At 44.8% G+C, this 21,220-nt stretch overlaps 1 protein-coding gene across 4 annotated transcripts in view; it reads right to left on the reverse strand.

Moving 5' to 3' along the window:
• PLD1 (phospholipase D1) overlaps positions 1–21,220 on the reverse strand; it is a 67,298-nt gene that overhangs the window by 18,703 nt on the left and 27,375 nt on the right. For 3 of the 4 annotated variants that reach the window (XM_030494825.1, XM_030494824.2, XM_030494822.1), the window contains exons 7-19: positions 19,623–19,681; positions 19,046–19,138; positions 16,298–16,450; positions 15,375–15,524; positions 13,975–14,058; positions 12,176–12,257; positions 9,243–9,353; positions 7,746–7,952; positions 6,872–7,085; positions 5,816–5,929; positions 3,660–3,788; positions 3,201–3,319; positions 2,907–3,020 (exon numbers count right to left, since the gene is read on the reverse strand). In XM_030494825.1, the coding sequence (XP_030350685.1) occupies positions 2,907–3,020; positions 3,201–3,319; positions 3,660–3,788; positions 5,816–5,929; positions 6,872–7,085; positions 7,746–7,952; positions 9,243–9,353; positions 12,176–12,257; positions 13,975–14,058; positions 15,375–15,524; positions 16,298–16,450; positions 19,046–19,138; positions 19,623–19,681 (1,629 nt within the window). The remainder of the gene's footprint in view (positions 1–2,906; positions 3,021–3,200; positions 3,320–3,659; positions 3,789–5,815; positions 5,930–6,871; positions 7,086–7,745; positions 7,953–9,242; positions 9,354–12,175; positions 12,258–13,974; positions 14,059–15,374; positions 15,525–16,297; positions 16,451–19,045; positions 19,139–19,622; positions 19,682–21,220) is intronic. The other variant, XM_030494826.1, reaches the window with a different exon arrangement.

Consider the following 21,220-nt stretch of genomic DNA (forward strand, 5'->3'; position numbering starts at 1 on the left):
GCTTTGGCCGATAACTGCAAACCCTCGAATGGAGATAAATGGGAAAAGCCTGACGCTGCCTTTGGCAGACAGTTATTTGACTCTTGCAAAAAATCAATGTGCAATCACATTGCTATTGAGAGCAAAGCCCAGAAGTTCAAAGGAAAGAGGGTAAAAGATCATCTCTGACTAACCTGTGAAGCTGTCAGGCTTCTTTCCTCCTTCCCAGCCTTTACCTCCTCAATGTTTCCCATGCACACTGAACTCATCCTCCCTGCCCTTGTCAGGGCCGCTCCTGTGGTCCCCACCCGCCTGAAAACGCTTTCCTGCTCCTCTCCTCTGACAAAGGAGAGCAAAACCAGATGGTACAATGAGGTCAAACTGTGTTGCTGATAGGTCAGTGGCTTGGGCTTGCAGCAATGTTGCAATCTCCACAGATACTTTGTGTTTTCCCTTCCTCTGATCTGCCCACAATTGAAGACAGATTCATGAACAAGCTCAGAAAGAAGAAAATCAGCAGCCAGACTTTCTTCAATCACCCCAGAGCCAAGGACAGGCACTGGATGCTGGATTTTACCCCAGGGCAGTAACTTCTACCTCTAAAGTCCCTACACAGCACCAAAACAGAGAACAACTTGGACTTGGCTGTTGGCCAGCCAAAGGATTCAATATCAAGCACTACAATATTTGCTCTAGGTTTTTTGGATAAAAAGTTAGTGAAAGGTTTTAGGGAATTGCTTATTTCTGTGCTGGACTGTACCACTGGAAGGAGACATGAGCACCAGCAGCCCCCTGGTCCAAAACTAATATATTGAACAGGACACCCCTGGAGCTCCAGAAACAGGCAAGCCGGGAGGAGGGGTGTGTGTGTAGATCCAGTCTGCAGGTGTCTTCCCCTCTCCCCACCTCCTGCAGCAGCCAAATCTGAAACCCTCATCAGGAGGAGAGCCTGAGCCACTCATTGACCCACAGCAGGGACTACAGGGATGCTTCAGGGCACTTGTGTCATCTGGGGATCAATGGAAATCAGACCAGCGCAAACATTGTGGGAAAGACTGCCAACATTACAGTATGTGCATGCAAAACCATGACTCAGAGCTTGAGATCATCCAGAAATCATAAGCAAGCAGTCCAGGGTCAAGGAACCCGTAGCCAGAGTCAAGGAACCTGTGCCCAGGCAGGGTGCACCAGCCTGGGCAAAAGGAGCCACCCTCACCACTTCCACCATGCTTGGTGCTGCAAATGCTCTTCCCCACTGTCTTCCCTCATACTGGGAAGGCTGGTACATTGCAGGGCAACGTTTTCAGACTAATATCATATGGTTTTACTTATCTGTCTCTAAGCAGGGCTTGGCTACCCTGACAAGTCTCTAAAAGCTGTAATTTGACATAAATTAGAAATGAGCAAGGCAGTTCCAAATGAATAATTTACAAGACAAACCTGCTTTCTTTTTGCTGTTCATGGCATCACTGAGAACAGCCCATCATTTCCTGGAACATATCAGTTATTTGCAATACCCCAACAATGCTGTGACAAGGCTGGTTTTCAACAGCTCACCCATCACTCAGCACTGGCGTATGCAGCATTTAACAGTCAATGTTTGAGCTTCATCCTCCTTTTCCACAGGCTGATGCCCTGAGCCAGCAGCTCTGCAGTATGGTCTGAAGGAAAGCTGGACCTAGACTGTGCTCAGTTCAGCTTCTCCTTAGGGAACTGCTTCCAGTTCTTAATCAGTAGAGCTTAACTTTTTGCTACAGGAAAATCCCCACGATTAAGAAGCTGAGGCTTACAGTGTGGTTAGAGCACGCTCAGGGGACACAAGCCCCCTCGCTTCCATGAGAACAAAGTTTCCCCAAAAGGTGGTGTCACGGACACAGTTGGGGACGCATTTACAGCCACAAGGAAGCATGATGATGCCTGAAGCCAGACTATTTCACAACAAGCTGTGAGCATTGTTTTGGAGGCTGATGTAACACACCCGAGATCCATGACAAGATCCCTGTGCTGGCCATCCCTCACACCATGCAGGGAGGAGCAGACAATGCCCTGGCAACTCACAAACCCAGAAAAAATGCGTCTTGTTACACCAAGCTTCCCCAAGTGTTGCTGCTATCATGGCAGACCACTTCTTACAAAGAGCAAAGGCATGCATTTTTCCTGGTTTTGTTCTAATTGCTCTTATTTCATACATCTTTCATCTATGGAAACACACAACTGTTTTGCTGCTTCAGCATAACTATTTTGACTTTATATTCTTCAACAAGTCCATGTGTCTGCTGATAACAGTAGTATTCAATATACGCAGTCAGTCTAGCTAACTGGGTTTTTAAATATAGGTATCTCTGCAATTATGACTGTGATGATGATTGTCACAAATGAGACTGTGGGCTGACTGTGCAGAACTGCAGAGGACCCACAGGGCTGAGTGGCTTCATAACAAAATGCAGATGAAGTTCAGAAAGCAGTATCTCTGAGATTCCACTTAATGCTGGGCTCTAGCTGACCACCATATGTTCAAGTGAGGCATTGGGGGCCTGGTAGACTGCTCTAAGCTTTGAGATAAATATTCAGTGGGCAACCTCAACCCATCAGGCCTTCTCAAAACCTAAAAAATAAATGTTAGGCATTAGAAGAAGAGCAGCAGAAAACAAAATAGCAAATTACACAGCCATACAAAGTCATGGTGTTCCCACAACTTGAGTACTCCATACAGCTTGGTCCTCTTACCTCTAAGGTGGAGGCACAAATTAATGCATTTCTAGTGAAAGGGTTGTATCATTTTATTGTAATTTAGGATCTGACCACCTATGCGGTGTAATTTTATAATTTCAAGTTCTGCAGAGGGTCTGTCAGGCATCGACATTTCCTGTTGGAAAGATGCAAAACAAGCTCTCTTAGGAGAATGTGAGCAGACCATCAACACCCACCTGGACTGTGGCATGAACAGCCTCGGGCACCTGATACTTCAGCTCATTAGCAGTTTGCTGAGATTTTGGCAGCAGGAATGGGTAGGACAGGGATCGGTATTTGGGCTTCATAATCTGCCCGAGGAAAAAAGAAAATAAAAGCAACTTGAAGACACTGCAACATAGCAGAATAACATTAAAAAATAAAATGCATGCCTGTGGAGGGCATGTGGATGAGAGAAGGGCTGTGTCCCCAACAGCAATGGGGGGACACAATTTATTTCTGTGTCCCCAACAGTGATGCCCGCACCCTACCTTAGTGAAGTTCCAGCGCTGGATGAAGTGTCGGGCAACATCCCGCGCTGCTTTGCCGTGCACCACGGAGGAGATGTCATGCCAGGGCATCCTCGGGGTGATGTATCTGTCAATGAAGTCTACAGGCCAGGAAAGCATATTTAGAGCTCCTCAATAAAAAGACATGAATGTGGAAAAGCATGGCATCCCCCCCTCAAATGGAAGTTTCCGGGACACAGCACCGAGGGCTGTGCAGAATAATCATCATGCAATCGCCTGCAGTCCAAGTCCATGGACCGTAACGGCATAATTGGCCCTAGAACCTCTCAAAGGCAGTTTTGCTGCTTCTTCCTAGCAGCCAAATCAAAATTCCCTCATTATCTCTGTCTCAGTAGCAGGAAAAAATATGGTTTCAGGCTGAAAAGATGCAAAAGAGGGCTTGGGGGAATGTAATGATTTCCAGGGTGCAAAGGCACTTACCAGCAAAAGGTTTGTCAAGTTGAACCCAGTCTTTAAAGACAAAGTTGCAATAGTCTTTTCCGTGCCAGAACCTGGTTTCCCCAAGCAGCTCACCAACACCCGTCTTCAAGCTGCGGATGGATCCTTTGTCTGTCACAGGCAAACAAGACAACAAAAACACACACTCCAAAGTCATGTCTGTCCATCACATACTGCTGGCGAGAGACTCGCTGCACAGAGCAGCACTGGTGGGACCTGCCAGTCCCAGTCAGCTGAAGCTGATTTCTCCCTAGTCCTCCTGATGCTTTCAAAGGACGTATATTAGTACTTTATTATTCCCTATGTTAATATTCATTATACAATCAGAATAGGTTATATAAAGGAGTCTGTTACGGAAACAACAAGCAGATGCCAAATTCTCTATATACTGGACTAAAAAACTCACCCTATAATCATTTGTCTTTCCACAGTCCAACGACACCCTGACATTACCATGTGGAAGCCCACTCACAGCTGTGACTGACCTCAGTGGATGTATGTACACGAACATCACATACATTATCTACTTAGTATATTTTACAATACTAATGAAGTAATTCCAACTTCTCTGCTGGAGGGTTTATAATTTTGCCTCTATAGGAGGGTGTATCTCTTCTAACAGAAGCTAGTCTTTATTAACTAGAATGAGACGATTAAAAAGCTCATGTTCCTGCATTAAGTATGTTTAATTTTGTATTTCCAAACAACGTCATCTTTTGATACAATTTCACATGTTAACAAATGGATCCAAAATTCCAAATTGATGGTGATTAAAAATGGTCTAAAATATTCCATCCTAACAGGATCCCTTTTCTAGAGTGCATATTTTGGTGCAGTGTGAACTCTTTCTTTCTCTACTTTTAAGGAAACCAAAAACATTGGCCTAGACCATAAACATTTAACTAGCATTATTTCCTGGCCCTGAGAGCAGTCTTCATCTACTGTGCCAAATACTACCAAAGTAATCACACAGTAACATGCTAGCAGCAGATGCCTTCTCCTAACCTAACCACATCACCAGGTAACCATGAAAACCCCTTAGCACAACCCCCTTTCAACAGTCAACAAAATACACATTGGCAGCAGTGCAACAAGACTGGTTCACACAAAGCAAGCCCTGCCAGCACTGCTGTAACCCCCCAGAGCTGAGCCAAGCCATGCCAAAACCACCATGCAGCAGGTAAGCACCACAGCTGCATTAGGAAGCTTGAGTTTCTAGTGAGAGTCCAGGTGGGGCTGGGGAATCACTGACTCAGCATGCTCAAATGGGAACGGGTGGGACACGCTGTCTAGCCAAAACACACTTCATGTACTGAGCTGTGATGACTGTACGCCATCTCATGAATGAGCATGAGGTGACCACAGGGGAGACCACAATTAACTTCCATGAAACAAATGCATCTCTTCCTTGTTACCTACCACTACTGTATAACCAGTATTTTATAATTGGTAATTAATGCCTTAGCAGAAAACGTTAGCAAGAGGAAGATGTCAAATAACTGCTCCTCACCCCATACCAGAACTCAAAGGTATCTCTATGAGGTACTGAAACAGGCCCTTTCAACATCAGTCCAGAGATCAGGACAGGTCAGTGCTCTTAACCACCCAAATCCTTTCTCAGTTGAGTATGCTTTTATTGACTTTAATGAGGGATGAAAGGGAGGGCCCAAGTCTTCATCCAAACATAGGTCTGACAGCAGCCACTTTGCTGCGTCCTTTCTCTGTCTGCATGTCTTCCTGCATTAGGCTTACTTCAAAGCATCCTATACAGAAGTTCCCAATTCCAGTAACAAGTCCCTTCCTTTGCAGGATGAGAGCTGCTGAAGTGATCATATACCAGAATCAGAGCTATTTCCTCAACTGTGCCCTGTTGTTGTTGCAAATTTGTTGATCTGTTGAGGTTTTGTTGTTGTGTTTTGTGGTGTTTTAATTATTATTTATTTATGCTGCAGTTTTTGTAGGTTCTGGAGAAGGCTTTTCTGCCAGGATGTCCTTAGGGGGGTGCTAAGGATGCTGGGAAATCAACAAGCAGCAAAAGCTGATCCTGGCACCCAACCTAACTCTCACCACACTTACAATGCAAACACATCAGCAGCTAAAGCCTGAAGGGGTCTGCTCCTCTGCCTTCCTCCACTTACCCTCCTGAGGCTCTGTGAGCCCCTGTTTGGATTCACTGTGGTGATGGAAGATTTTCAGGTGGGGCTTTAAACTCTGGATTATATTTGGTTGACTTCTAGTAGGGTTACAGTAACCTGCAGAAAATCAAGATGCTCTATTCATGGCAAAAACCACATGTCAGCTTCCGCTACATTGGTGCCTCATCGTGTCTGAAGACATCTTGCACAACAGGAGCTCAAACAAGATGTCAGTTTGCTGAAACTACAAGTGACCAATACACAAAGGACCAAATTCAAGACCCAGGTTTTAAACCAGATGTATTGAAGCAGTGAAGCCATTGCTATGTCCTGAGCTGACTGCAACCAAGGCAAACAATGCTCCACCAAGGCTTCCTCTGGCCAGAAGCAGAAGGAAGATCTGCAGGCGTTGGTGGAAACTCAAGTAAGTTCCCACCACAAGCAATATACAGCTTTAAGAGCTGAGAACTTCAGGAACAGATTTCATCAAGGACTTCACACTAGAACAAATGTCAAGCTGATCTTTGTAATTTTAGCTCTGAAGTGGTTTTTAAATGTGGGGAATTAAAAGCTGCATTCAAATATTCAACTGTTGAATAGGATCTCCTCTCTAGTAAGTGGGTAAAGTGTGAATACTTCCACTTAAGTGAACTGATATAAACCTAGGTAACACTGGCCTATGAGGGGATAATCACATTCAGAAACTGTTTTGCTTGTTATAACAAACACAAGTTGAAAAATGCAAGAGTCAATTCTCAATTTTCCAACAATATAAACATGAGGTATCATGTACACTACATCATGTCATCTGATGGCTCATGACAATTGCTAATTAACTAAACGCAAATCCACTCAAAACTTTTCCTGTACATTTTGCAGTGACACCAATTTACACATCGACAACACACAGTTATTATGCAGATAGTTCAGAAATTCATCAACTTCCCTTCTTTACAAAGAACACATTACCCTAGAAATTATGTGAATCTGCATGTACAGCCAACCACCCACCTCCACTCATGCTTTGTATATGTTGTTTAGTTAAAAAACATTCCTTACTTGATTCACTGTCGATGCTGCTGACGCTGTCAGCATGGTGCATGCCATGTTTATGGAGGTGTTTGTAAATACTGAACCTTGAAAACTTTTTGGGTTTTCCTACTCCTTTCATTTTTGATGTGTCTGGGGCATCATCAGCATTTCTCTGGAAGAAGGGGCTTTCAGGGGACAGAGCTCGAGATTGCAGGGGGACATGTTCATACTCTGCTGCAGACTTAAAAGACACAAAACATTGTTGCAAATGATGTCTGGACAGGTTACCCTTTAATTACAGATTATCAAGTATATCAATACTCAAACAACCATGAGCCAAATTTCGCTCTGTGACAAGGACACATGTCAGTGGGAACTAGGAATGCTTTTGAGGAAGAGATGACAGGAAAACCCAGTAATACTAGCAGTATGTGATTCTATACATTTACTCTAGATTATCACTCCCCTTAAAATTCTCATAAACCTAGACTTCTCCGAAGTTTTAGAGACATGTAGTTACGTACAGACCCAGGTTAGCAGAGAGCTCAGCAAGCAAGGCACCTGCCTAGGGCTCAAGTATCCAGAAGTTTAGGGCACTCTGCAAGTGCTCACCATGCATTTCTAGCAGTTTTATTAGCAAAGCAGCCTCCAAACTGCAACTGCTGCTCCAAGCTCCAGGAGAAGCTCAGTTGTCTGTCTACATGCCCTGGTAACAGCTGGCCAGCATTGAGCCCTCAGGAGTCATTCAATGCTCAGACACTTCCTCCTTCCCATTACTAAGCCTCTTTAAACTTCCTAAACCCAACCCTATGCTTAGAAGAGGATACAGCTTGTTCATCCCCCCTGCAAACCTGACATGCAGATGTTGAATGTAGCCTCCAGCTGGAGCAAGCTCACTTACTGCCAGGTTGGCTGCTGACACTGACTTCACTGCTACCATTCGCTTCACACTGCCCACATCGGTCAGGCGGTGCTCGTCGTCATCCCACCTGCCATATGCCAAGTCAATGCCACCCACAAACGCCACAGACTGGTCAATGATGACAAGCTTCTCATGGTGGGCCCAGAGGTACACAGAGGAGGACACATGGTCTGGGTGTCTCATCACCTGGTGGAAAAAAAAAAACCTCAGCACTCAAGCTCAGCACCACAACCCAATTTGCATCCCTCCAGCCAGAGAGCTGCCCCGCTTGGTTTAGGCTGCTCGGGATGATGGGGAAACACATTTTAAAGATGCATCCACACAGACTGCTGTAATTACTGAAGCTACATGACTCCCCCACTACTTGGGCTCAGCCTTATTGGCAGGCAGGTGCTTTCCCACAATATGGGTATTTCTGAGCAGCAACAGTTACTGATTTTGGGATAGGTCATACCTACAGCAACAGTGTTTGTAAGAGGGCGATGGTCAAGGAAACTTGACAACAACAAAAAAAATCATGCTTTCAATAGAGCTGTAATTGCTGAGCTTTCCAACACAAAGCCTGCTCTAAAAGAAAACAACATATTGGTGATCTGACTCACTACTTTGGTTGTTGCTGCTACATAAGTAAAACGAGAAGTTGGCTGGTTTTTTTTCCCCAGCAAGTTGCTTGGCATTTGTTTACGAGATTTTTTTGACATGTATTTATGACAAAGTAATTTTTCTATCTAAGCATACAGTATATATATTTTATGTTAGAGCCATTAGACCGGCTTCCTGGGGAAAAAAGTAGAGTTTCATCTAGCTGCTCCCAAAGCCTGTTACACAGCTAGCACGTATCTTCCAGTTACACCTTCCAGTCTTACTGAGAAGATGACAGTGAATGGATGCTTCCCTTCACTGTGACAACTGATCAAGTGACAATAAATCTATTATTCTAGCAGTTTGTTAGCCAACCTCATGCATAACATATATCTTATTGCTCACTAAAATGTATGTCTCTGATTTCAAGAGACTAGATCTAGCCTTATTTAGTGGCTCGTCTGCCACAACTCATTTTCTGCTCGGTGGCAGAGCAGCAGTATAACAGCACAGGACAGTGCAATGCTGTTCATTTATGATGGGAACTTAAACATCCAGCATTGACTCTTGTCATCTACTTTTGAACAGAAATGCTGAAATGAGACAACATTCTCAAATTGTAATTTTCCATTTGATGTAACCCTATTAACTTCTCATATGAAATATGTTTCTTGTAAATTAGATGAACAGCTGCTTTGACAAGTCTAAACTAAGCAATTTTATGTTCAATTATAACCTAAAGAAATGAAGTTGCCAGATGTGGTAATCACTGTATGCGTATGTCTTCTCAGACTATTACCACTGTAATGGTTCACACCCATTTTGGTGTCAGGGTCAGCATTAGCTATCAAGAACAAATGCAAATGTCTTTCATACACCCTAATGCATAATTACCTTAATGTTTGGATGAAGGTGCATAAGCGTCCGCTTGCTATACTCACTGTTGATCCCTAGCGCAAGCTCCACCTCTTTGTACAGCATAACAAAAATTCTCACCCCTTGTTGCTGTCAGAAACAAAGAGAAACACATGCTATGCACGGATACAGTTCATTTCCAACATGAGGAGAAACCATGGTGACCCCACAGCATGCAAGGACCTGCACCACTTAGGAAAGCTCTCCAGCTCAGTACCTGGATTCAAGAGCTGGCTATGCCAAAACCCACCAACAGGTCATTCTTACAGTACTCCCTTTTAAACATCCTTCGAGGTAAGATTTTGCAAATGTGATTCACTCCACATATAATCATGTTGCACACATACATTGAAGTTCAGTTTTCTGCTGCTTCATGTTGCCCTGCGGTTTGCCTATCATTAAAAGCCTCTGCAGGACAACACCAGTGTGGTCATATGGACATCCCTCTCCTAACGGGAATGCAACCAAATCACTGCCAGCAAACCAGTTCTTTCTGCTGGTAGAACTAAACAAGCTGCTGGAGTACAATGAGCAGTGCTAAAAGGATGGTGCTTTTAGTGACCAGAATGGTATCCAGAGTAGGATTTCTAAGGCACCTGTTAAAGCACTTTTAAAACTTTCAAGTACTTCCCAAACCTCAGCAGATGCTGGTCACACACTGGGACACCTTCAGTTGCCATAAATCAGCATAGTTTAAAATCCTGCAATGGAGTTTGCCAGCTGAAACTTCCCACAGCCTTTTAAGTTCCTATTCCCATAAAGTTGCTTCCGAGAGCTTAGGCCGTCTTCAAATTGTGGATGACATTCTGCTCCCCATTGAACCCAGAGAACTCCAAGGCAGCACCATACATATATAAAGAACAGCCTTACCCCATCGCCCTGTCAAGTCAAAGAAATGCCACAAGTGAAAGAGCTGGTAAGTATTTCCAGAAACCAACCTTAAAACACTCCTCACTCTTACAAGGTACTTATAGGAAAATCCATGTCAACATGACAAAGACAAATTCTTCCACCCAGGGGGCATGCTCCACGGCCACAATTCATTTGCCAGAAAATGACTACTTCCAAATCAACAACAATCAGACACAAAAAACCTATGCTTTTTTCTAGGCATGTGGAGGGGTGAGGACTGTGCTGTGCTGGTCTGGAAGGGCAGGGTAATCAAAGACTAATTCAGCATGTCCACCTGGAGTCCTGCCCACACCAAGAGTTCAAGAGACTTCACACCCATGCTTTACTTCCTGACTCACTGCTTACATGGGGCAAACTACCATTCCTAGCACTGGTGTTATCACAGGTTGGGTGAACAACCGAATTACAGCCCGCATTCATAAACACCTCACACTTGGCTTCTCTCTCTGCCTCATTTGGCTCCATGAAACATGTTCTCTACAGTCTGGATCCAGATGCATTATTGGAAAGCAGAGTACAACCAGCAACAAAATGAACTCTTTACTGAGATGAAAATGCTTGAAGAGAAACAGAGCTAGCAGTTGCAGTTGCTTGCTCATATCTTAAAGTGCTGCACAAGAAAGAAAAGCATGCAACAGCACAGAACTGACAAAGAGAGCCAGGAAAGGCCTCAGATCAAGAGCAGGTCTGAGCTTTTCTGTTCAGGAGGAAGAGCAGAGAAACTGAAACAGAGGGGAAAAAAGCCTTATCAAGTTTATACAAGCATTTGTTTACTTAACACAAGCATGTATTAATTCAGATACACAGCAATGCACGCAGAAGTCCAAGTCTCTGAGCTATGCTTATCACCTTCCTGTAAAAAAGTTGACCATCACAGCCTAGCTCTGGGGAACGTGATGCTGTCTGTATTTGTACACCTTTTTTTCTCATGCTTTGCTGAAGCCCTTTTCTCACTTTTCTTCTCCATAGCAATGCACCAGGGCCCTCATGACCAGTTGCCACCTGAGAAGGGACAGGGAGGGAGGACACAGCTGACCTGCCTCATCTTAGTGGCCCCAAGAGCCACGAGAATACAGAAAGGGGTGGGTAGGAACAAAGAAAACCAGGAGACATACAGATAGTAAAAACCAACTACCAAAAGAATAAAGCGTTTTCTAACCATAAGTTATCCCTGTAAGTAAAAACAAGACAACACAAAAACCTTTCAGGCTTTGGCCTTTCTTATATGCTGCAGTAAAATTTATTATTACAGATGGTAGCAAAGAGCTATGGCATGAAGAGCTTTGGCCTGCATGGCCCAGGGAGGACAAAGGCAAGAGGGGCTCCACCAGGGGTAATGGGGCTGGAAAACACCAGGATGATGTTTAATGTCAACAGGCACTTCTTTACTACAGCAAGGAACAATGGGTGAACAGCCAGAACATCAGTTTTTCAGTGTTTAGCTTTAGCAAGGACCTATGGAAGCTATCAAGTATGGAAAACCCAATGAGGTAGCTATCGTGAGATAGCATGAACCTCTGAATGATGCCAAGTGACTTCTTGCTAACGACACCCTGATTTTGTCAGCGGACCGACAGCTGCAGCACAGACACACAACACATGGTAACGACAGAAAGGATCTGTACAACATAGCAATGTACAAAACACCTACCAAGAACCACCATAAAGCGTTTAGTCTTTCCTGTACCTCTCAATTACATACGCCATGAGGAGAGCACTGGATAGCAATAGGAGCTGGGGTAGCCACAATGCAATGCTGAAGTGACCCAAACCTGAGAATTCAAAGGAGCAATCAGAGAATCTACCCTTCTGCCTCCAAGCTCTTCCAAACCCTAATGGGGGGAGCAAATCAAAACAGGCCATATTTAATGAGGCTTGGCCAGCTTTAACTCTCATCTCCACCAAAATAAATGGTGCAAGTCCAGTCCACTATGATCCTGTAACTGGGTGGGCGCACAGGGTTTTCGGCAGGGTAAAGGTTGCAGCTGGAGCTCACTTACTGCTTTCCGCTTGAGGATGCAGTCCAGCCGCCAACGATTTCCTTCCACAACAGGTCGTTTCATGAAGATTTCTGGGCTGAGCCTAATAAAATAAAGGGGTGGAACATGGCATGTGCATGTGCAGTCTGCAAACAAAGCACTGGCCTAAATAATCATCTTGGGAAGCCAAGAAATCGAAGTTTATATAAAATGGATGTGAAGGCTCATGTCCCCGAGTGATACATTCTCCACATCGTGCTCTTTGTTTTTTAACAGAGCATTATAGAGGGCAGGGGTGTGTCCAGCACATTCATCTTGGTATTCAACAACCCCTGTGACTAGGCTTAACAGTGATGTATAAATGGGGAAACTTAGACTCTATCTATGAAAGAAAGATGCAATGAAAGAAAACCCCAAGATAGATTTGAAAGAAATACGTAAACATAAAAAGTAAGAGTGGGATTTCACTTCTCCTGGCACTTACGGTATGTGAGTAGCACAGATTTGTGCTGAATTTTCCTTGCTGCCTAAAGACAAAGCAATACGATCTCTCAGCAGGACATTTTATTGATTCATAGCTTTAAGGAATACAAGGAGTAATTAAGCAATCTCCTCTAACTCCTGCACAGCAAGGTGACAGAATTTCATTCTTTTACTTTTGTACTGAGCATGGGAACTTGTGCTTGGATAGAGCACATTGCTACATCCTAAAAACATGCTTCTGACAACAGGATTTTTATCTTAAACTCCAAGTTTCAAATAATAGTTTTAGAAATCTAAGATACATTAACAATTGTCTGACTAAAACATTAAGCATGATGCTGTTGTATTGTGACCTGATGCTGCACATGGCAATGCAGGAGCATTGGGTTTATCTGTGGTCATGTTAGGAAACAGGCTTACCCCAATAAATGCTAACCTTGTATTTAGTTTTCTCATAATAACTGCCACCTAAGAACTAATCCTCTCAGTTCCAATGGGCAGTGGATCAGCAGTAAAAGGTTAATTTTACAGGTGGACAAAGAAGAGCACAGAAATGTGCCCAAAGTTAAAGAGGAGTTCTGAGCCATATCCTGGCAGCCTGCCCTACCATCCCATCCGCAAGGTCCAGGCTGGCTCAGCCAGATTAACCTCCCCAAAGCAAGACACAGCCGGCATCCAGCCAAGAAACTCTGCCCCGAGTCTGTGAGAGCACCCTTTTACTGCCTCAGACAGGAACCAGAGCATTGCATAAACATATTGAATTACTAGTTAAGAAGCAGGCAGAGCCAGGTCTTCCAGCAGCCACATAGCTCCAAAGGGGTGACAAAACTCTCCTTCCATTGCCTGGCTCATTTAAGAGCGGAGCAAAATCACACCCCTCCCAAGATGCTGGCATGAGGCTTTCCAAGACAGCAAGGAGGTGCTGAAAGAAGGAACCCACGCAGGATCCTATGGGAAGAACACTATCAGAGGTGTTTGAGTGTCCATGTTCTGTTCCCTTGTACACCGAAAAAACTTGTGCCCCTGGGCTTTGCAACAATTTACACTCCTGATGAGCACCTCAAGCCACAACATTTGCAATTCAGGTGGTGCCTTCATGCAGTTTCAGGCCTTTCCCTGGAAGGAGACAACCAAGCTGTTGATTTCAAGCATGCGCTTTTGCTGCCAACCTTCCTGAAAAGGCCTTTGAATACAACACAAGGAGATGTTTGGGTGTGCTGCCAAACCATCTGGCCGCACGGCTAGTTGCCATACTGTAGGGCCTCCAAACAGTGCCGCATTGTTGGGAACATCCCAAGAGAGACAGCTCTTCAACATCCAAATATGTAAGTACAAACCACCAATCTGTGATGAAAATTTCTTCTTTAGCGGCTTCCATGGCATTTGCAACATCTTCAAAGTACCACTTAGCATTTACATACCTGAAACAGCAAACAGCACATAGATTTATGTTTCCTCCCACTTCATTAAACAAAGTCCATATGAAGACTGATGGGCTTCTGTGTAATGCCATTTATATTCTCTTCTCAGAAGAAAACAAAAATTTAATTTCAAAAAATCAGGACAGCATGCAGGGAGAACTTCATGCTGCCATTAGTAGCTTAATGAAACAGCATAATGAGAGATTATTAAGTGTCAGTTGGCACTTCTGCGAACCGCAGAAAATATTCTTGGGTTTTTTTGATGTGTGAGCTAGGTATGGCTCTCAGGAAAGGACGGTGGAGCGGTGTTTGTTTAGATTTACAGAAACTATTTGGGCAGCAGCTGCTGCAAGGCAGAAGCTGCAGTGAGAGCACCACAAGGATTTGCTTCCAGCTAGAATCCATTTTTTGAGGTGCTTCTGGGAATGGCTTAGTGTAAGCAGGTTACACTATGGATGGAAGGATTTCTTGTGTGACTGTTTCGGCATGAAGCCCAGTCATCCTTAGACTATACCCAAATTTGCTTTTGCTGATTCTCTTTCATTGCAAAGGCAGTCTGCAAGACCTGAATCTGATAAGATTCCTCAACCCAATGAGTGACATTTGCACTAGAACACATTCGTGGTGCCTGGAAAGGCAATGTTGTGCTACAGGACGAGAATCAGCCTTGCCAATGTAGCAAGAAGGACAAATCTTGCATTTCAGAGCATGAAGGACATGAAGAGATGATTGGTTGCAGAGGAGCACAGGCAGGACAGGCTGCAGCACAGCAGCTTTGAGAGGGAGCTATGGAGAAGGGAGAGGCCAAAGAGGCAAAGGTTTTCAACAGCACCCATGTTACCATGAGTTTATAACCCAGAGATCAAAGAACCAACCCCTTTAAAGTAGCATTTCCAGAACAAGCAACTGTGATAAAATTGAAGCCAAGAATATATTCTGATGAAAGATCAGTTCTGGTTTTAACTCATAAACATTCTGCCAGTAATATGTGCATCAAGATACCATTTTTATCCTTACAATAATAAATGCCCACACGTTCATATTCAAGTGCAACTTGATGCTGCAAAATGCATTTAGCTGTGATGCTAAGCTGTAACAGGACCAAAGCACTCCTGTCATCAGTACTGCTATTCCATTCCTGGTGGAGAAAGCCTCATTTTTTTTGCAACTTGTCTAATTATCATCAGTCCCTACAGCTACCGAGTGCTACCAGCTCTATCCACCAGGTAGATGGTACCGCAGGCAGGTGTGTGCTGCTGCTGCAGGTAACAGCGCCCAAGGCACTGAGCTGGTCGCAGCCTCGCCGCAGTCCTCACCACTTGGCCAGCGTGTTCTCCTGCACGGCTGCATAAGATCCAAAGCGATGCTCTGTGAGGAAGTCCTTGCCGTGTTTCTGAATAAACTCATCTATGCCCTGCCTCCACCACTGGGCATGTCTGTAGCTGTTACACTTCAAAATCAGCGATCTGTAAGATAGACAACGCATGGGGCAGGATGCTGAAGCCATGTGTATTTAATTGGGCTGCTCCCCACTGTCTATACACATTGATGAACACTCATGTATCAGTCATTTTATTTAAGCAAAAAGGATTTTGATTTGTTGTTCTGTTTGCAGAAGAATACATCAGCACTGACCTGCTCTGAGTGACTACCACAGTATTGCACTGCCAAGCATAAAATAAATAAAAACCAAACCAGATTTAAATTAATAGCATCAGCTTAACTCAGAGGACAGCTGGATCTAGCTAATGCTGCATTTTTGAAAAGATTAATTTATACTGTACGCTACCATAAAAATATTAAGTATCACTTTATCCCAGCTAGCATGTCTTTTGGGTAATACTTCAGCTGCGTTGTAGAAGAACACATCCCTGCTTGAAGCATAAAAAGAACAGAGCACCTAGAAAATTACTGTAAGCAATTGCTGCAAAACAAGACTGTGCAATGCAACACGCACCATGCCTCCAGGCCTGAGAAATAACCATAAGGATGGACAAACAGCAGCTGAGGCTCCAAATGACTCATTAAGACATCGGAAACGATCGGCATTACAGACTAAATCCCCAGCAGGTGTAAACATACCAGTAGTCGCCCAGGCACCGAGCCCTGCGGGAAGCTGAGCTGCACCCTGTCAACCCAGTGTGCCTTGTTAAACCTTCCTGAAGAGGAGCATCGATTCTTCCTTAAAGAAAAGCCAAAGCAAACTAAAAAGGCTCTAAATAAAGCCCGTGTTTCTTACCTAGAGAGATTGTCGATCTGCAACCCGTATTTTGTTTCTGTTTCTTTCTGGCCTATCTTAATGTTGAATTCCTTATCCACCAGCAGGACAAAGCCAATGGCCCCTGAGTCTGGCTTCATGTACAGCAGGAAAGAATCCTTCACCACCAGCCACCTGTAGGTGCACAGCAACCAGGTAACTTGTATTTCATGCCAGCCTTCAAAACATGAGCCGTAAAAAAAGCCAAGCGCAAACCATTTATCAGGGAAAGGAAAGCATTCAACTAAATAGTAAAATTTCTTATCAGGGGCTTGCCAGGCTGCAGTTTTCTTGAGCAGAAAAGTGCCTATTTTATGAACTTGGGTAATGAGTCTGAATTCAATAAAAGACTTTTAGAGTTATTTACATGATTCCTTTTTTGCAGAAGTCTTTGGAAATATAGATTTCCTTGTCTAATGAAATCACCAAGAACCTCCTTGCCCACAAACCTCCCAGCCAGGTGCCCCAGCACAGGGCAAGGTGCAATAGGATTCCTCCATCCCAGATCTTTATTCAGCTTGTATGCTATACAGGAGTTGACATTTCTAACATTAATTATGATGTCAGGATCACTTTCACTCCTATCAAAAGATAAGAACAAGGCATTTTGGAAAGCTTTTATTGCCAAGCAACAGGCACACTGTTAGAAACATATGACGAGAGATGACCGGCAGCTTTTACGTAAATACTGTAGCCTGAATGCAACTCTGGGAAAAAAACCACATTTTTTTACTGTGAATGGCATTTCCAATTTTTTCTCCCCCTGCAGCACCACTGGGGTAACTGGTCCCCTCTGTCCCACATAGGTTTCCACCACCAGACCTTCACCCCGTTCTTCTGCACACTCAGAAACATACAAAGCAACAAAAACCGCCAGAAAAATCTGTTCGTTCTTGTATCTTTAGTAACTGCCTCAGCTCCTCATCTAACTCCAGATCCCATAATTTTTATTTTCTTTCAGGGCCCCGAAAGAGTTATCCCAGCATCGCCTCTCATTTAGTGCCAAAATACCGTCCTCCTCCATAATTTGGCCCATAATTTCACTCCCAAACATCCCATGGGGTACATTTCCCCTTTCTGTTTCTCCCAGGCAGCTCTGCACGCAGAGAAGTCCTGCCTGTTCACAGCACCACCCCACTGTCCTCCTCCACATCCCTTTCCACAGCCCCCGTGGGCATAAATCACCCAACCTGCTATAATAAGAGAAATGAATTTGGGGTATATAAAACCCAACGCCTGCAGCAAAGCTGTTGCGGGAAAAGGCTGGCTGCAGTCTGCCTCATGCTCAGGCGGGAGCTTTGCCCCCAGCTCGACGTGTCCTAAAATCCTTCACTTAAATAACCCTCTCTGGGAAATATTACTGTTATTTGCCTACTTATTGATGCATACGCTGTCAGTCCTTACAGGCATCTGTTGCCCCTCTTGTGTTACTCTGCACACAACTGCACTCAGACACTTCTCCCATCCCATTTTTGGGCTCTAATGGAAAATCAAAATCCATCCTAGCTGAATATGCTACTGTCCCCACTAAAGCTTGAGCTCTGCATAACATAGGGAAGAGTTAACTGAGGGGTATTGAGAGGAAAAAGCTGTTATTTCCATAAAAGAGAAAAAGAATTGGAGACAATTTAGTGATTCGGCCTGAAAGAAGATCACATCTTCATCTCCTTGTGCACTCACTATAGAGATCTTCTGTAAAATTACATTAGCAAATGCGGGAAAGACTATGAAGAAATAGGACCTTTTACTTCATAGGAAGGCAGAAAGATTTTGTTGGAAAGGAGAATTTTTTTAGATAAAATTAACAACAGCCCATTGGCGATGCTAAAATTCCAAGGCGGGTAATGCTCAGGGAAGCTCTTAAAGACCAAGAAATTGTTGCTCTGAGGCAGGTATGTATTATTTGTTTTTTCAAAAAGAAAGATTAGCCCAGGTAGGGCAAGCTCAGGAAGTATCCCTTTCGCTTTCTGGATGCTAGCTGGTAACACGCATACTCCTCCATAGCACACACCTGCCCGAGCTGCAGCCCCAGGAGACAGAGAGATCTAACACAGAAGGTAAACAGATGGGGACAGTAAGTTACATCTGTCTGCAGCAGGAAGGGACATAGCAACAGGGCGGCTTGTAAAAACTCCCAAGAAAACACTTGCATTTAAGCACCTAAAGTAATAAGGAAGAGGTGACATATTTAATTCCAAGGTTAATTTCACCAAACCAAGCTCCTTGCTGCTGCAGGTCACATGTGATTTAATCTACCTACAAAGTGGTCCAAACAGTGTTTCAATTAATTTATTTTCCTTCTGTAAATTGAGGAAGGGAAGCTCAGAAAACCGGGCTGGAATCTGGCCAGGGTGGCATCACCAGCCACTTCCCCTCCCGAAGGCACAGAGCCCCTGGGTGCTCCCACAGCAGGGAAAGCTGGGCGCAGACGGGGGGATTATTGCCGTTTCTGCCAGCTCAGGGCTGTAGAAAATTCCAATTTTTCTATATAGCAATTTTTCTATCTATCTGTTTTCTTCTATGGTCTCCAAAGCAGAATTCAAAACCTCACTATCCTCCACACAGGAGGGTGAGGCGGGGGGGGACACCCTTTCAACCTGAAAATCTGTGGCTTTTGTATAAAAGCAAAGGTCTCCCTCACAGACTTTTGGCAGAAAAAGACAAATGAGCATTTTTGTATGCGTGCCGAAGGAGCACATAGCATTGCCATCTTTGCCCATCCAGCAGTACCTTTTGGACCATCGATAGCACATCCTTCCTTGGCCACAGCAGTTGAGGCCAGGTATGCGATGGCCCCCGGAGCGCTTCATGATGAACCCTTCTCTGCAAGGACAGAAACATGGTCAGGATGGGTGGCATGGCTCACCTGGAGGTGCAGGGGGGCTCTCAAGTGGAGAATGCTTGCTGAACCCCCCCTAGCCCAGGGATGGCTCTTGCTGCTTCTGTGCCATGCCCTGAAAGCTGATAGAAGGGCAAAAATACACACACACACGCACACACCCCGAAGGAAATAATGCAGATTTAAGAAATGCAGGGTCCTGTTTTATAGCACAAGCAGAACAAACAGGTCTACAGGTTGCAGGGAGGGAAGGGGAGAAACAAGTGCAGCCCGCACCCCGCAGAGCAGCCCACTCCCAAAGCTATTTCTCAAAGTTGTAGCATTTCTGTGTGAACATCAATACTTTTTTTCTATCCAGATGGCAAAATATTCCCCAGCCAGTTTTTGGAAAGCTACTGATTTGAACAATATTTATTTATAAAGCCATGCTCCTGGTGAATTGTAATTCGAAGACACAGCGCAACTCACATGCCCTTTGGTCCCAGGTCATGGATGAATGACAGCTGGCTTACTCCAACAAACTCCATCTGGGGAAAGAGAAGAAGATTCCCCCACCTTTTATACTCTGAAATACACAAAATACTTTGCTTTGTCAAAGTGACTTGTCATAAAGACAGAATCTACAGAAGATCCTGAGCAGAAGTAACTTAGAATCACAGAACATGCACAACTTAAGCATCTTTAAGATGACCAAGTAGCTTGGTTGGGTTTTTAATTCGTTTGCTTTTTATTTTAAATGTGCTTTGGAGAACACATTTCAGACTACCAGGACAATCAAGACCAAGTGTATCATAGGGACCCACCAGCATCCTCCATCCTAGATCACTGGCTGAAATGAAGACTCAAGTTTGACGCTGTCTGGGGTCTGTGTGAACTTGGCTGGCTACCTGAATCCTCTCCTCCCTTCAGTAACCCTCACATGAAGGCTGGAAAGGGAATGAGCACATGTCCCCAGGGCTGGGAGCATCCTATTCCCTTTGAGTCCTCTACCCCATAGACACACACCACATGGGGGTTCAGCCCCTCAACCCACGAGCGTCCTCCAAGGCCATCGCAGCAGGTTGCTCCCACTCAGCACTGTACACATGCCACTACCCCATCTTGCCCCAGAAGCCAAAACCCACAGGAAAGGCACAGTAGGGTAGGAGAACGTGTTTAACTGCACTCTCCCCGCCTTCTGCTGGTCTGCACAGAGCTCTGCAGCAGGCACAGCCTGGGGAACCTATGTGCCACACTATCAGCTTTACCAGCAAATTCCAGCAACCTGCCTCCTTGCGGCTCGTCCTGCTTCAGCAGAGATTGCAGAGGTACGTAACAACAAGCAAAGCCCGTGAGAAAACACAGCACGATTACATTCACCTCTAAAAATAGGACACCAGGCAATTTCAACCAAGGAGGCTTTTCTTGGCACAGCGAGGCATTCCTGACAGTCTGCTGGTTATTAGCCCTGGGCCCCATTGGCAGGGAGAAATGCCTGCCCCGGGCATCCTGTGCAGGACTGGGTGGGAACAGCCCTGAGAAGGAGCTGCCTTGCATGGCAGAGGCTTGTCTGCACCCAGGCACTTGTAATTTATTACTCATAAAATTGTCCAAGTGCAGAAGGGTGCTCAGGGTAGGGTGAGGGTAAGAGTTGCTCTCCCTTTTGGTCAGGCAGCAAGCCAGAGCGAACCCTCAAACCACATGTTTTGACAACGAAGCCCGCTGGGACCAACTTCAGGATCCAACCCACACTCCAACTGCAGCTGGGACATGAGACAGCCTTGAGGCCAGCCACACAATGGCTCAGGTGCCAGAATCCAAGGAAGGGGTCTCCTCCAAGGTGGCCACTGTCACCTGCCCTGGCAAACCTACCTCAGGGCCCTGATCGGAAAAATACTACTTTGCACAGGAAATACATGGGTGGACCCGTAAGTCCCAGATATTTTCAAACACTAAGTTTAACAAAGAGTATCAGTAAACTTGGGGCAAAAGTCTATCTTGCAGTTATGGTGAGGCTGGCTCAGGCTCCCTTCCTAACACCATCACTTTTGCCCACCAGAAGCAGCAGTGGGACAGAAGATCCTCCT

This window comes from Strigops habroptila, chromosome 8, assembly GCF_004027225.2.
Source record: "Strigops habroptila isolate Jane chromosome 8, bStrHab1.2.pri, whole genome shotgun sequence".
Classification (NCBI taxonomy): domain Eukaryota; kingdom Metazoa; phylum Chordata; class Aves; order Psittaciformes; family Psittacidae; genus Strigops; species Strigops habroptila.